Raw genomic sequence first — 17,389 nt, forward strand, 5'->3', positions numbered from 1 at the left:
CTGTCTGTTGTAAACACCGCGCACTTTCTACATGCAGCCAATCATACATCAGTTCAACAAAAATAACCAATGAAACGGGTAAAGAGAACAAGCATCCAATCAGAGATGGAGGAGAGTGACCCTCCGCACAAATAACACGTTTCACTTTTAAAACATTTAAAAATGATAAAAACGACATGATTAAAGCCACTGTTGGATTTGAACACTGGTCGCCTGCATTCCAACCCAACACTTTAGCTGTTGCACTAAAGCCTCTTAGTGATGTCATGATGCATTTTTAAACTATTGAAACATCCAGGGTTTTTGGACAAAGATCCGGGGCTCAAGCCCCAAAGCCAGGGCCTGGCTCCGCCCATGAGTGTTACTATAAGAAACACTTTTAAACACTAGTTAATTAAATGTAAAATGTAAGATATAATATTGATGATTTTCAGGTGACATTCATTACATGTGCAGTCGGCACTAAACATTTTAAACACAAACAGTTTGAGGAAATCCACACACACCATGTGTTAACCACATCTGCCAGTTCTTTAGCTCCTAGTCCTGGTTTAGTCCTGGTTTAGTCCTGGTTTAGTCCTGGTTTAGTCCTGGTTTAGTCCTGGTCCAGTCCTGGTCCAGTCCTGGTTTAGTCCTGGTTTAGTCCTGGTTTAGTCCTGGTTTAGTCCTGGTCCAGTCCTGGTCCAGTCCTGGTTTAGTCCTGGTTTAGTCCTGGTCCAGTCCTGGTCCAGTCCTGGTTTAGTCCTGGTTTAGTCCTGGTTTAGTCCTGGTCCAGTCCTGGTCCAGTCCTGGTTTAGTCCTGGTTTAGTCCTGGTTTAGTCCTGGTCCAGTCCTGGTCCAGTCCTGGTCCAGTCCTGGTTTAGTCCTGGTTTAGTCCTGGTTTAGACCTGGTTTAGTCCTGGTCCAGTCCTGGTTTAGTCCTGGTTTAGACCTGGTCCAGTCCTGGTTTAGACCTGGTTTAGTCCTGGTCCAGTCCTGGTCTAGTCCTGGTTTAGTCCTGGTTTAGTCCTGGTTTAGTCCTGGTCCAGTCCTGGTTTAGACCTGGTTTAGTCCTGGTCCAGTCCTGGTCTAGTCCTGGTTTAGTCCTGGTTTAGTCCTGGTTTAGTCCTGGTTTAGTCCTGGTTTAGTCCTGGTTTAGACCTGGTTTAGTCCTGGTCCAGTCCTGGTTTAGTCCTGGTTTAGTCCTGGTTTAGTCCTGGTCCAGTCCTGGTCCAGTCCTGGTCCAGTCCTGGTTTAGTCCTGGTCCAGTCCTGGTTTAGTCCTGGTTTAGTCCTGGTCCAGTCCTGGTCCAGTCCTGGTCCAGTCCTGGTTTAGTCCTGGTCCAGTCCTGGTTTAGTCCTGGTTTAGTCCTGGTCCAGTCCTGGTCCAGTCCTGGTCCAGTCCTGGTTTAGTCCTGGTTTAGTCCTGGTTTAGTCCTGGTCCAGTCCTGGTCCAGTCCTGGTTTAGTCCTGGTTTAGTCCTGGTTTAGTCCTGGTCCAGTCCTGGTCCAGTCCTGGTCCAGTCCTGGTTTAGTCCTGGTTTAGTCCTGGTTTAGTCCTGGTTTAGACCTGGTTTAGTCCTGGTCCAGTCCTGGTTTAGTCCTGGTTTAGTCCTGGTTTAGACCTGGTTTAGTCCTGGTCCAGTCCTGGTTTAGTCCTGGTTTAGTCCTGGTTTAGTCCTGGTTTAGTCCTGGTTTAGTCCTGGTCCAGTCTTGGTTTAGTCCTGGTTTAGTCCTGGTTTAGTCCTGGTTTAGACCTGGTTTAGTCCTGGTCCAGTCTTGGTTTAGTCCTGGTTTAGTCCTGGTTTAGTCCTGGTCCAGTCCTGGTTTAGTCCTGGTTTAGTCCTGGTTTAGTCCTGGTTTAGTCCTGGTTTAGTCCTGGTCCAGTCCTGGTTTAGTCCTGGTTTAGTCCTGGTTTAGTCCTGGTTTAGTCCTGGTTTAGACCTGGTTTAGTCCTGGTTTAGTCCTGGTTTAGTCCTGGTTTAGTCCTGGTTTAGTCCTGGTCCAGTCCTGGTTTAGTCCTGGTTTAGTCCTGGTTTAGTCCTGCTTTAGTCCTGCTTTAGTCCTGGTTTAGTCCTGGTCCAGTCCTGGTCCAGTCCTGGTTTAGTCCTGGTTTAGTCCTGGTTTAGTCCTGGTCCAGTCCTGGTTTAGACCTGGTTTAGTCCTGGTTTAGTCCTGGTTTAGTCCTGGTCCAGTCCTGGTCCAGTCCTGGTTTAGTCCTGGTTTAGTCCTGGTTTAGTCCTGGTCCAGTCCTGGTCCAGTCCTGGTTTAGTCCTGGTTTAGTCCTGGTTTAGACCTGGTTTAGTCCTGGTCCAGTCCTGGTTTAGTCCTGGTTTAGTCCTGGTTTAGTCCTGGTCCAGTCCTGGTTTAGACCTGGTTTAGTCCTGGTCCAGTCCTGGTTTAGTCCTGGTTTAGTCCTGGTTTAGTCCTGGTTTAGTCCTGGTTTAGTCCTGGTCCAGTCCTGGTTTAGTCCTGGTTTAGTCCTGGTTTAGTCCTGGTCCAGTCCTGGTTTAGACCTGGTTTAGTCCTGGTCCAGTCCTGGTTTAGTCCTGGTTTAGTCCTGGTTTAGTCCTGGTTTAGTCCTGGTCCAGTCCTGGTTTAGTCCTGGTTTAGTCCTGGTTTAGTCCTGGTTTAGACCTGGTTTAGTCCTGGTCCAGTCCTGGTTTAGTCCTGGTTTAGTCCTGGTCCAGTCCTGGTTTAGTCCTGGTTTAGTCCTGGTTTAGTCCTGGTTTAGTCCTGGTTTAGTCCTGGTTTAGTCCTGGTCCAGTCCTGGTTTAGTCCTGGTTTAGTCCTGGTTTAGTCCTGGTTTAGTCCTGGTCCAGTCCTGGTTTAGTCCTGGTTTAGTCCTGGTTTAGTCCTGGTTTAGTCCTGGTTTAGACCTGGTTTAGTCCTGGTTTAGTCCTGGTTTAGTCCTGGTTTAGTCCTGGTTTAGTCCTGGTTTAGACCTGGTTTAGTCCTGGTTTAGTCCTGGTTTAGTCCTGGTTTAGTCCTGGTTTAGTCCTGGTCCAGTCCTGGTTTAGTCCTGGTTTAGTCCTGGTTTAGTCCTGCTTTAGTCCTGCTTTAGTCCTGGTTTAGTCCTGGTTTAGTCCTGGTTTAGTCCTGCTTTAGTCCTGGTTTAGTCCTGGTTTAGACCTGGTTTAGTCCTGGTTTAGACCTGGTTTAGTCCTGGTCCAGTCTAAGTGTGAACATAATACAATCATCACATTTTGCACTAAACTCTTTCCCTGCTGCTGTTTTAAACACAGGGACGTGGGACACACGAGCAGAGACCGGCGCCTGCGGGTCGGACAAGACACCGAGCTGTATCGCGTTTTAAACATGCACTACAATAAAAGTAATGTATACCAGGTAAGTACCAATATACTACAATAAAAGTACTGTATACCAGGTAAGTACCAATATACTACAATAAAAGTACTGTATACCAGGTAAGTACCAATATACTACAATAAAAGTAATGTATACCAGGTAAGTACCAATATACTACAATAAAAGTACTGTATACCAGGTAAGTACCAATATACTACAATAAAAGTACTGTATACCAGGTAAGTACCAATATACTACAATAAAAGTACTGTATACCAGGTAAGTACCAATATACTACAATAAAAGTACTGTATACCAGGTAAGTACCAATATACTACAATAAAAGTAATGTATACCAGGTAAGTACCAATATACTACAATAAAAGTAATGTATACCAGGTAAGTACCAATATACTACAATAAAAGTACTGTATACCAGGTAAGTACCAATATACTACAATAAAAGTACTGTATACCAGGTAAGTACCAATATACTACAATAAAAGTACTGTATACCAGGTAAGTACCAATATACTACAATAAAAGTACTGTATACCAGGTAAGTACCAATATACTACAATAAAAGTAATGTATACCAGGTAAGTACCAATATACTACAATAAAAGTAATGTATACCAGGTAAGTACCAATATACTACAATAAAAGTACTGTATACCAGGTAAGTACCAATATACTACAATAAAAGTACTGTATACCAGGTAAGTACCAATATACTACAATAAAAGTACTGTATACCAGGTAAGTACCAATATACTACAATAAAAGTACTGTATACCAGGTAAGTACCAATATACTACAATAAAAGTAATGTATACCAGGTAAGTACCAATATACTACAATAAAAGTACTGTATACCAGGTAAGTACCAATATACTACAATAAAAGTACTGTATACCAGGTAAGTACCAATATACTACAATAAAAGTACTGTATACCAGGTAAGTACCAATATACTACAATAAAAGTAATGTATACCAGGTAAGTACCAATATACTACAATAAAAGTACTGTATACCAGGTAAGTACCAATATACTACAATAAAAGTACTGTATACCAGGTAAGTACCAATATACTACAATAAAAGTACTGTATACCAGGTAAGTACCAATATACTACAATAAAAGTACTGTATACCAGGTAAGTACCAATATACTACAATAAAAGTACTGTATACCAGGTAAGTACCAATATACTACAATAAAAGTACTGTTCACAAGATAAGGACCTACAATAAAAGTAGTATAAACAGGGCAAGGACTAATTTACTTTACATTACATTACTTTACATTACTTTACTTTACTTTACTTTACATTACATTACTTTACCTTACTTTACATTACTTTACATTACTTTACTTTACTTTACTTTACTTTACTTTACTTTACTTTACATTACTTTACTTTACTTTACTTTACTTAGATTAGCAGTTTGTAACTTGTAAGACATAGTTTAAACTAGTTACTCTGAAATAATGTATTGCTCTTGTGTTGTGTGTGTAGGTCCCAGACGGATTCATCAAAATTTCTGAAGTGGCTTTGAGAGAGTTTTACGCGGCTCTGTGGACGGGCAGAGACAGCGACCCCTGCTGGAAGAAGGCCATTTATAAAATGATCTGTAAACTGGACAGTCCGGTGCCGGATGCGTTCAGACTGCCGGGATGTCCAGTGGGATAGTATTTACATTGAAGTACAACAAGAGAATCCATGAGCAATCCTCCAAAATCATGAAGACTTTCCCATGGCAACGGTTCATCCCTCTAAAACACGGGTGTCCAAACTTTTTTCAACAAGGGCCTCATTTTGAAACTTGAACGGGGCAATGGGCCACAAACAACCTGAAAATGTTGAATTTGAAGTGAATCATTCGAAATTTTGCATCTGACGTAATTGCGATGAGCCTCCACCTTTAATTAGACCTGGAACATTAACATTCGGTCGGTATAACAGCAATATGCCTGAATTTTCCCAATTTTACAGTAAAAAGTACTACTTTTTTACTTTTTGTTGTTTGGGCCGACATAGCAGGAAGCTGGAGGGCCAAGAAAAATTGGTCTGAGGGCCGCATTTGGCCCCTGGGCCCTAGTTTGGACATGCCTGCTCTAAAACAACACAAGCTGAGACAGAATAAAAGACCATTCATTCAGAAACATGAAATACTATATACAGGGATTGTATATCTTTGAATACTGCATGTTTCCTCTTTGTAATCGCTCCTCAAAGATCGAGAAAGACAATGAAATGAACGGGAACTTTTGATTGAATCACTGGAAACAAGTGACAGCGAGTCCTTCAGCGTGGGCGTGGTCACAGCGGGGCAGCTGGAGGGAGTGTGGTCAGTTTCTTCTGCTCGTTGGATCTGGGGCTCCGGACGAGGGTGGAAGAGTCTGACCAGAAAGAACAGAAGAGTTTTAGTTTTGGAGTATTACTCATTACGCGTGGGGAACTCATTGTATGTTATATTCCTCTTGTTTGTGTTTGTGGGACAAATCAAAAAAAAAGGGTTTTGTTTCAGTCCCCCCTCTGTCATAATGGTTCCCGCTGCACTTTAAACACAGACTGTGGTTCTACGCCCAGAGCTGCTTCATTCTACATCAAACAACCTCATATTCACAGAGAAATGATCACGTGTCAAATGAAATGAGACGAGCGTTGACAGTGACGTGGGACGTGACGCTGCAGCGCGGGCGTCGCCTCTGAACCAGACTAAAGCCACTTTAAGGCTCAGACCTTCTCCTGACAGATCTACAGCTGCTGCAGGGGCGGAGCTGGGACAGGGACTTTAGTGGCAGGGGCCCCAAGACATTACTACATTATCTACCATTGTCTGGACAGAGCTGGACAGTGAAGTAATGAGAGGCAAAGGTAAGATTCCACCTTTAATTGTGCTGCACTAAAGTATTCACAGTGCAAAGTTACAAATACTTCACATGTTCTTAAAGGTCAATAAGCGTGGTAATGGTTCAAGTCCAAAGATGTGCAGAGGGTCCAGTATAAAAAGTGTTCAGGGGCCAGAATATCTAGCGCTGCCTCTGCACACTAAACACTAAACACTGAACACTGAACACTGAACACTAAACACTAAACACTAAACACTGAACACTGAACACTGAACACTGAACACGGAACGCGGAACGCGGAACGCTGAACACTGAACACTGAACACTGAACACTAAACACTGAACGCGGAACGCGGAACGCGGAACGCGGAACGCGGAACGCTGAACGCTGAACGCTGAACACTGAACACTGAACACTAAACACTGAACACTGAACACTGAACACGGAACGCGGAACGCGGAACGCGGAACGCTGAACACTGAACACTAAACACTAAACACTGAACGCGGAACGCGGAACGCGGAACGCGGAACGCTGAACGCTGAACGCTGAACGCTGAACACTGAACACTGAACACTGAACGCGGAACGCGGAACGCGGAACGCTGAACACTGAACACTGAACACTAAACACTAAACACTAAACACTGAACACTAAACACTAAACACTAAACACTAAACACTGAACACTAAACACTAAACACTAAACACTAAACACTGAACACTGAACACTGAACACTGAACACTAAACACTAAACACTAAACACTGAACGCGGAACGCGGAACGCGGAACGCGGAACGCGGAACACTGAACACTGAACACTAAACACTAAACACTGAACGCGGAACGCGGAACGCGGAACGCTGAACGCTGAACGCTGAACGCGGAACGCGGAACGCGGAACGCGGAACGCGGAACGCTGAACACTGAACACTGAACACTGAACACTGAACACTAAACACTGAACACTAAACACTAAACACTGAACGCGGAACGCGGAACGCGGAACGCTGAACACTGAACACTGAACACTGAACACTGAACGCGGAACGCGGAACGCGGAACGCTGAACACTGAACACTAAACACTGAACACTGAACACTGAACACTGAACACTAAACACTAAACACTGAACACTAAACACTAAACACTGAACACTGAACACTGAACACTAAACACTAAACACTAAACACTGAACACTGAACACTGAACGCTGAACGCTGAACGCTGAACGCTGAACGCTGAACGCTGAACGCGGAACGCGGAACGCGGAACGCGGAACGCTGAACACTGAACACTGAACACTAAACACTAAACACTGAACGCGGAACGCGGAACGCGGAACGCTGAACGCTGAACGCTGAACGCTGAACGCTGAACGCGGAACGCGGAACGCGGAACGCGGAACGCTGAACGCTGAACGCTGAACGCTGAACGCTGAACGCTGAACGCTGAACGCTGAACGCGGAACGCGGAACGCGGAACGCGGAACGCGGAACGCGGAACGCTGAACGCTGAACGCTGAACGCTGAACGCTGAACGCTGAACGCGGAACGCGGAACGCTGAACGCTGAACGCTGAACACTGAACACTGAACACGGAACACGGAACACGGAACACGGAACACTGAACACGGAACACGGAACACGGAACACTGAACACTGAACACTGAACACGGAACACTGAACACTGAACACTGAACACTGAACGCTGAACGCGGAACGCGGAACGCGGAACGCTGAACGCTGAACGCTGAACGCTGAACACGGAACACGGAACACGGAACACGGAACACTGAACACTGAACACTGAACACTGAACACTGAACACGGAACACGGAACACGAGCATACATACAAACATGAGCATCACACGTGTCACATTTATTATTATTTATTATTCACAGTGTACGTCCTTAATATGACTGTAAATATTCACTACTTACAAAATGATTGTATAAAGATGTGTTGCAGCTTAAATGTGTGTAAAGTGAATATGAACTCATGTGTGTGAATGAGTTTATGCACTTTTTAGTAGCATTCTGGCAGATAAAGAGTGTTATTTTGTGTATTGTGTAGCTAGAGTGAATATTTCACAAATATGTTGTAACTGCATAGAAACATTAGTCAATACAAACGTGGTGTGTGTACAACGCTTATATAAATGAAAATGTATATAATGTAATTATTTGAACTTTATGTGTACCTGTATTAAGAACTAAACCATTTTAGGTAATTAGAAGTTGACAATAATAACTCTAATAAACCATAAACATTGCATGTTTAGAGTTCACTAGTGAAAGTGTCATATTCATATACTGTCTTTTCTTCATTTTAAGAGACAATTTGAACAATGTCCTAAAAGCCAATGAATAACTTCATGTTATTTCCTGTTCTGCTCAGATTCATTCTCAGTCGCGACACAAAAGGTCGAGCGTTTGAAGACATCGCTCTGTCGTGAGAGCGAGACAGAGGGATTTAGAAACTGTGAGCAGCTATTTTAAATCTATTCTCGGAGCCAGTGACATGAGAATGAAAGGGATGTGTTCAAAAGCAGCTGACTTTGCCCTTTGAAATGTTTTTGCACGAGCTTTATGTTAAATGTTTGATTTACTGTGTTTTGTAATATTATTGCTTTATTTCTGAGTCCATCAAGTTTGTGCTGGTCACAGGAAATGTTCTTTATAAATAAAAATGTTTTTATTGTTGAGAAATTGCTGTCGATAGTTTTGAAGGCTGCATTTATGACTCTTCTGTCTTTTCATTTTACTATATTATTATTTGATGTGTTTTGTTCCTGCCCATCGACCAGCGGAGAAGCAACAATAAGTCACATGACTGAAGCCCGTGGACATGTGCTGCTTTTACACGAGGGAATTGTTCGCCTCCTTCACTCTGCACGAGCTCAAACTGACTGTCGAGCTCATGAGAGGTTTTCTAATGATCCAGGAAGCACAGCCACAGTAATATCCACAATTCAAATCAAATGAAATACATGCTGTTCTCCAAAGACACTCTAGTGACCCAGAACTAGATCGATTCTTCCGCTCGATGGTAAATATGAGTGAACAAGTGCCTCTTTACAAACACTTCAACAAACACTTACAAGAGAAATCATCTTAAAGCCAGAGTGTCGTTCTTCTTTCCATGTGTTCCTCTTAATTGTAGAAAACAGTTCAAGGTTCTGGTGATTTATAGCCATTATTATGATAAATCTCTGGCTGAACTCTTTATCGATGCATGTCAATCAGAACATGTCAATCAGAACATGTCAATCAGAACATGTCAATCATTAACAAATGCATCAATAATCTGGACATTCATTCTTAAAAATCAAATTAAATACAAAATAAATGGGTAACAGAAGATAATTTGGGACTTTAATTTAATTGTCTCCCCAGAGGTTTCTGTTCGTCTTGTGTTTATTTTATTGGAGTTTTTTGCTCCGGCTCGAGTTCTGTTTGAAAATCAAATCGATAAAAACGGTTTGAATCATAATCTGTGCTGTTCTTGTCACTGCTCCACCCACTTCAGTTATGTCCGGGTGGTGTTGCTCCTTCAGCTGTTCTGGGCCTTATCTTCGATGTACTTATGGTGTCCGGGTGGTGTTGCTCCTTCAGCTGTTCTGGGCCTTATCTTCGATGTACTTATGGTGTCCGGGTGGTGTTGCTCCTTCAGCTGTTCTGGCCCTTATCTTCGATGTACTTATGGTGTCCGGGTGGTGTTGCTCCTTCAGCTGTTCTGGCCCTTATCTTCGATGTACTTATGGTGTACGGGTGGTGTTGCTCCTTCAGCTGTTCGGGGCCTTATCTTCGATGTACTTATGGTGTCCGGGTGGTGTTGCTCCTTCAGCTGTTCGGGGCCTTATCTTTGATGTCCTTATGGATCTTCAGTGTTTCACCCTGAACAGCGGCTGATATGAGACCTTTATAAATCTGTGGAATTAGACACTTTGAGCACAGTTTTGAATTTGACCAGGGAAAGACAATTGTTTCTCCAAAGGTTCTTCCTTCTGTGTCATGATGTCAACAGAACAAACCATGCATCATGTTGACCTTTAATCTAATTGGATTAACAGTCCTGATTTAAACTCGGGATTAGAAGCGTCAGGGTTGTTGAGACGAACACACTTTGAACCACACGAGTGACGAGAAGGTGAGAGTCAAGGAGCAAGAAAGACTGAAACCAGAACTTCATAGAACCAAGATCGTATTCTACTATGGTATGACACACACACACACACACACACACACACACACACACACACACAGACACACACACACACATACACACACACATACACACACACACACACACAGGTTTGTAAGGACTCTATACACAGCTCTCTGTTGTATAAACAGTGCCCCGGCGATTGTCTCTTGCCTTTGAAGAGTACGTATATTGTCCTTTGCGTTTTAATCGATAGTTGTCTTCCACAAGTCCTGGATTATGACTTTTTCAGTGGTGGAAAGTAACAAAGTACAGTAGTGTACTTTACTTTTTACAGTGGAATGTATGCGCTTTTATTTCACAACATTAGAGACCATGAATCTGTACTTTTTACGTCACTACATTTTAAGTGGACCAAAAAGTAAAAAGTACTTTTCAATTTGGTTTGAGGAGTTATTTTTGACCAGATTTAGGTTTTGAATTCAAGTCCTAGCTGTGAGCAAACACATTTGGAACCTCCTGATAAAAGCCTGTCCTGTCCTTTGTTTTCACTGTTTTAAGTTTCCCCAGAAACTAATCTGCCCTGTAATAGTGCCCTGTAATAGTGCTCTGTAATAGTGCCCTGTAATAGTGCCCTGTAATAGTGCCCTGTAATAGTGCTCTGTAATAGTGCCCTGTAATAGTGCCCTGTAATAGTGCCCTGTAATAGTGCTCTGTAATAGTGCCCTGTAATAGTGCCCTGTAATAGTGCCCTGTAATAGTGCCCTGTAATAGTGCCCTGTAATAGTGCCCTGTAATAGTGCTCTGTAATAGTGCCCTGTAATAGTGCCCTGTAATAGTGCCCTGTAATAGTGCCCTGTAATAGTGCCCTGTAATAGTGCTCTGTAATAGTGCCCTGTAATAGTGCCCTGTAATAGTGCCCTGTAATAGTGCTCTGTAATAGTGCTCTGTAATAGTGCCCTGTAATAGTGCCCTGTAATAGTGCTCTGTAATAGTGCCCTGTAATAGTGCCCTGTAATAGTGCCCTGTAATAGTGCCCTGTAATAGTGCCCTGTAATACTACCCTGTAATAGTGATCTGTAATAGTGCCCTGTAATAGTGCCCTGTAATAGTGCCCTGTAATAGTGCCCTGTAATACTACCCTGTAATAGTGATCTGTAATAGTGCCCTGTAATAGTGCCCTGTAATAGTGCCCTGTAATAGTGCCCTGTAATACTACCCTGTAATAGTGCCCTGTAATAGTGCCCTGTAATAGTGCTGTGTAATAGTGCCCTGTAATAGTGCACTGTAATAGTGCCCTGTAATAGTACCATGTAATAGTGCTGTGTAATAGTGCCCTGTAATAGTGCCCTGTAATAGTGCCCTGTAAAACTGCCCTGTAATAGTGCCCTGTAATATAGTGCACTTTAATAGTGCCCTGTAATAGTTCCCTGTAATATAGTGCACTTTAATAGTGCCCAGTAGTAGTGCCCTGTAATACTACCCTTTAATAGTGCCCTGTAATAGTGCCCAGTAATAGTGCCCTGTAATAGTGCCCTGTAATAGTGCCCTGTAATAGTGCCCTGTAAAAGTGCCCTGTAATAGTGCTCTGTAATAGTGCCCTGTAATAGTGCTCTGTAATAGTGCCCTGTAATAGTGCCCTGTAATACTACCCTGTAATAGTGATCTGTAATAGTGCCCTGTAATAGTGCCCTGTAATAGTGCCCTGTAATACTACCCTGTAATAGTGCTCTGTAATAGTGCCCTGTAATAGTGCCCTGTAATAGTGCCCTGTAATAGTGCCCTGTAATAGTGCTGTGTAATAGTGCCCTGTAATAGTGCACTGTAATAGTGCCCTGTAATAGTACCCTGTAATAGTGCTGTGTAATAGTGCCCTGTAATAGTGCCCTTTAGTAGTGCACTGTAATAGTGCACTGTAATACTGCCCTGTAATAGTGCCCTGTAATAGTGCCCTGTAAAACTGCCCTGTAATAGTGCCCTGTAATATAGTGCACTTTAATAGTGCCCTGTAATAGTGCCCTGTAATATAGTGCACTTTAATAGTGCCCAGTAGTAGTGCCCTGTAATACTACCCTTTAATAGTGCCCTGTAATAGTGCCCAGTAATAGTGCCCTGTAATAGTGCCCTGTAATAGTGCCCTGTAATAGTGCCCTGTAAAAGTGCCCTGTAATAGTGCCCTGTAATAGTGCCCTGTAATAGTGCCCTGTAATAGTGCCCTTTAATAGTGCCCTGTAATAGTGCCCTGTAATAGTGCACTGTAATACTGCCCTGTAATAGTGCCCTGTAATACTGCCCTGTAATAGTGCCCTGTAATAGTGCCCTGTAATAGTGCTCTGTAATATAGTGCACTTTAGTAGTGCCCAGTAATAGTGCCCTGTAATACTACCCTTTAATAGTGCCCTGTAATAGTGCCCTGTAATACTACCCTTTAATAGTCCCCTGTAATACTACCCTGTAATATAGTGCACTTTAATAGTGCCCAGTAGTAGTGCCCTGTAATACTACCCTTTAATAGTCCCCTGTAATACTACCCTGTAATATAGTGCACTTTAATAGTGCCCAGTAGTAGTGTCCTGTAATACTACCCTTTAATAGTGCCCTGTAATAGTGCCCAGTAATAGGGCCCTGTAATACTACCCTTTAATAGTGCCCTTTAATAGTGCCCTGTAATAGGGCCCTGTAATACTACCCTTTAATAGTGCCCTTTAATAGTGCCCAGTAATAGTCCCCTGTAATAGAGCCCTGTAATGCTACCCTTTAATAGTGCCCTGTAATACTACCCTTTAATACTACCCCATTAATAGTGCCCTGTAATACTACCCTGTAATATAGTGCACTTTAATAGTGCCCTGTAATAGTGCCCTGTAATATAGTGCACTTTAATAGTGCCCAGTAGTAGTGCCCTGTAATACTACCCTTTAATAGTGCCCTGTAATAGTGCCCTGTAATACTACCCTTTAATACTACCCTTTAATAGTGCCCTGTAATACTACCCTGTAATATAGTGCACTTTAATAGTGCCCAGTAGTAGTGCCCTGTAATAGTGCCCTTTAATAGTGCCCTGTCATAGTAAGGCCCCGCAGGCCTTGAGCAGTGACCAGTGTGACTCCATGACTTGAGTTTTCTCTGCGCAGGCCTTGAGCAGTGACCAGTGTGACTCCATGACTTGAGTTTTCTCTGCGCAGGCCTTGAGCAGTGACCAGTGTGACTCCATGACTTGAGTTTTCTCTGCGCAGGCCTTGAGCAGTGACCAGTGTGACTCCATTTTCCTGAGTGTGGAGTCTTTGCTGGACGATGCCTTGCAAATGCAGAAGCAGTGCAGAGAGCGCAGTGAGCAGTTGTCACTGAAGACCACCGAGCTGAAGAATGAGTCTGCAACGCTCCGAGAGAAGAGTGAGAACGCTCAACTTGACATGGTCCAGATTCGCCATCACCTGGACGGGCTCATGGAAACCAAGTCTGCGTTTGAGGCTCGAGAGAGGCAAGCCCAAAAGCTCAGCAAACATCTGTAACTCAAGCTGTGCACCCAGGGCATGTTTATGGATCCATGTGCTCAGTGTGTTGTGAAATGTACTGTGCATTCAAGAAAACAAACAAACAAAGGGAAAACAACAAAAACAACAACAATAACAACATTAAACAACTAGAAAATCTGTCTGCGTCTCTCCCACTCCCCCCATCTCCCTCTCCCTCCCTCCCTCCCTCCCTCTCCCCCCATTTCCCTCCCTCTCCCTCTCCCTCTCCCTCTCCCCGTCCCTCTCCCCCTCCCCCACTCCCCCCCTCTCTCTCTCCCTCCCTCCCACTCCCCCCTCTCCCCCCCTCTCTCTCTCTCTCCCCCTCTCCCTCCCTGGCGCCATCACAAAATAGGCTCCAGTCACCCGCGACCCCGAAAGGGAACAAGTGGTAGAAAATGAATGGATGGAATAAAGTCTATAGAATTCCGCAGACACTCATAATGCCCAAATTCATTTAATGGGGAAAAAGTACTAATACTTTTGAAAATTCTGCAAAAAGTACAAGTTGTTCAAATGTCAAAAGTAGTAGCACACATACTACTGTGAAAGCGATCGTAATGAGGTTGAAGTGTTAAGGACTGTGGTAAAATGGTGTAATCTGTCATTATTCTGTTTCACTTACAAGAATGTGATCCAAGAGGGAAAGATCTGCTGAACAGTGTGTTAAGTCCAGGAGCTGCGAGTGTTGTTTACATGTCAAAAAGCAGAAAATAAAACACATTTGTTGAAAACATGTTTGTGTCTGTTTCTAAAAATTGTAAAAGCAAAAGTAACGTACGTCCTCTGGACAAGCGCCGCTTAGAATTATTATTCTTTAGACTTTATTCTTTAGAGAAGAATTCCGCATACACTCATAATGCCCAAATTCATTTAAATGGGGAAAACTAATACTTTTGAAAATTCGACAATTCTGCAAAAAGTACAAGTTGTTCAAATGTCAAAAGTAATAGTACACGTACTACTGTGAAAGCGATCGTAATGAGGTATAACATGTTGAAATCGGTTGAAGCGTTTAAGAGTTGAAACTGGCTGAATGGAAAATCATGGAAAATATAATAATAAAAAATATGTGAAATACAAGAACATATAGTGACATCACTCGACTATAACATACTATACTATATAACTATAACATACTATACTATATAACTATAACATACTATACTATATAACTATAACATACTATACAACTATAACATACTATACTATATAACTATAACATACTATACTATACAACTATAACATACTAAACTATATAACAATAACATACTATACTATACAACAATAACATACTATACTATATAACTATAACATTCATGCATGTGGAATCCAGCACAGTCTCATGGTCAATCCACATTTCAATATTAGGATTATCTACATATTGTTTTTAATAAAACCTCAAACTTTAACTAACAATTATTATTTAATAAAGTCTTTATATGAATTATTTGTGAAATACAGTAATGTAAAGTAATGTTTATGTCCTCATGTCATGTTTAAAAGCAGCTCTGTCGTGTTGTTGTCACAGACTGAGAGCAGAGGTGAGAGTCACGTGTGTTTAGACTCTATATCTCTGGACTAAGCTAAGGCTATGGACTATGGAGGCACTTCAGCTCTGACTCCTTCAGCTCTGACTCCTTCAGCTCTGGCTCTTTCAGCTCTGACTCCTTCAGCTCTGGCTCCTTCAGCTCTGACTCCTTCAGCTCTGGCTCCTTCAGCTCTGACTCCTTCAGCTCTGGCTCCTTCAGCTCTGACTCCTTCAGCTCTGGCTCTTTCAGCTCTGACTCTTTCGGCTCTGACTCCTTCAGCTCTGACTCCTTCAGCTCTGACTCCTTCAGCTCTGACTCCTTCAGCTCTGGCTCTTTCGGCTCTGACTCCTTCAGCTCTGACTCCTTCAGCTCTGACTCCTTCAGCTCTGGCTCTTTCGGCTCTGACTCCTTCAGCTCTGACTCCTTCAGCTCTGACTCCTTCAGCTCTGACTCCTTCAGCTCTGGCTCTTTCAGCTCTGACTCCTTCAGCTCTGACTCCTTCAGCTCTGGCTCCTTCAGCTCTGACTCCTTCAGCTCTGGCTCCTTCAGCTCTGACTCCTTCAGCTCTGGCTCTTTCAGCTCTGACTCTTTCGGCTCTGACTCCTTCAGCTCTGACTCCTTCAGCTCTGACTCCTTCAGCTCTGACTCCTTCAGCTCTGGCTCTTTCGGCTCTGACTCCTTCAGCTCTGACTCCTTCAGCTCTGACTCCTTCAGCTCTGGCTCTTTCAGCTCTGACTCCTTCAGCTCTGACTCCTTCAGCTCTGGCTCTTTCAGCTCTGACTCCTTCAGCTCTGGCTCCTTCAGCTCTGACTCCTTCAGCTCTGGCTCTTTCGGCTCTGACTCCTTCGGCTCTGACTCCTTCAGCTCTGACTCCTTCGGCTCTGACTCCTTCAGCTCTGACTCCTTCAGCTCTGGCTCCTTCAGCTCTGACTCCTTCAGCTCTGGCTCCTTCAGCTCTGACTCCTTCAGCTCTGACTCCTTCAGCTCTGACTCCTTCAGCTCTGGCTCCTTCAGCTCTGACTCCTTCAGCTCTGGCTCTTTCGGCTCTGACTCCTTCGGCTCTGACTCCTCTTCCTCTGCAACTGCTGCTGTCAGACTCAACATTCTAGACTTAAAACGTTGTATTAAAAAGCTCTACATGACCCTACTTTTTATTTCGCTATTATCTTTGCAAAACAATATGAACCCAAAAGGCAGGCCCCGCCCTCCCCTGTTAGCTGAAAAAAGAAACAAAGGGAGAAAAAGCGAAATGATCTGCAAAAAAGAAATGGAATTGTTGGAGGAAAACCATGTCTAAAAGGCGTGTCCTGAAATGCTACAAGAAATGAAGCCTGCGTGAATTCAGCCTGAAAGACCTAACTCCTCCATCTACATCAAGGCACCTGCCCCAGCTCAACCAACGCACCCTGTTCTCCTGTCCTCCTGTCCTCCTGTCATCCTGTCCTCCTGTCCTCCTGTCATCCTGTCCTCCTGTCCTCCTGTCCTCCTGTCATCCTGTCCTCCTGTCCTCCTGTCCTCCTGTCCTCCTGTCCTCCTGTCCTCCTGTCCTCCTGTCCTCCTGTCCTCCTGTCCGTCTGTGAGAGTCAGATCTCTCCTTCACCACGGAACTCCTCCAGGTTTCTACTTTTTCCCATGGAGGTTTTTGTAGTTTTTCCTGGCCGAGAAGGAGAGTCCTAAGGACAAGACATCGCCCCTCGCACCTGCTCCCATCTTCCATCAGCGCACAGCCGGTCCGACATTAACCCTCACTCAGTCGGCTCGTCCGCATCAGACCGTACTGTGACCCACCGCCTCCCCTCCTCCTCCTCTGCATCCCTCTCATCCTCTCTACCCTCTCATCACATCTACCACCACCAGTCTCCAGGCCCTAGGGGAGACATCTAATACACATAGATTATGGAGTGCCCATGATCGCAGTGTCTTCAGCCGGGGTCTGAGCGCCAAATAACCCACGTAATAAAGCTGCTAAACAGTCCTGTCTGTGTCGTCTGAGTCTCTCCAGGTGAAATGAAAAAGATAAGAGGTGAAATG

The 17,389-nt window shown here is 43.8% G+C and overlaps 1 protein-coding gene across 1 annotated transcript in view; it reads left to right on the forward strand.

Moving 5' to 3' along the window:
- prox3 (prospero homeobox 3) overlaps positions 1 to 4,998 on the forward strand; it is a 13,862-nt gene extending 8,864 nt beyond the window's left edge. Inside the window, exons 5-6 of the mRNA XM_072455434.1 lie at positions 3,223 to 3,325; positions 4,809 to 4,998. Of these exons, the coding sequence (XP_072311535.1) occupies positions 3,223 to 3,325; positions 4,809 to 4,982 (277 nt within the window). The 3' untranslated portion in view covers positions 4,983 to 4,998. The remainder of the gene's footprint in view (positions 1 to 3,222; positions 3,326 to 4,808) is intronic.
- Positions 4,999 to 17,389: the final 12,391 nt, after the last annotated feature.

This window comes from Eucyclogobius newberryi, unplaced genomic scaffold (assembly GCF_026437365.1).
Source record: "Eucyclogobius newberryi isolate DKJ021-1_F unplaced genomic scaffold, fEucNew1.0.hap1 SCAF_2, whole genome shotgun sequence".
Taxonomy (NCBI): domain Eukaryota; kingdom Metazoa; phylum Chordata; class Actinopteri; order Gobiiformes; family Gobiidae; genus Eucyclogobius; species Eucyclogobius newberryi.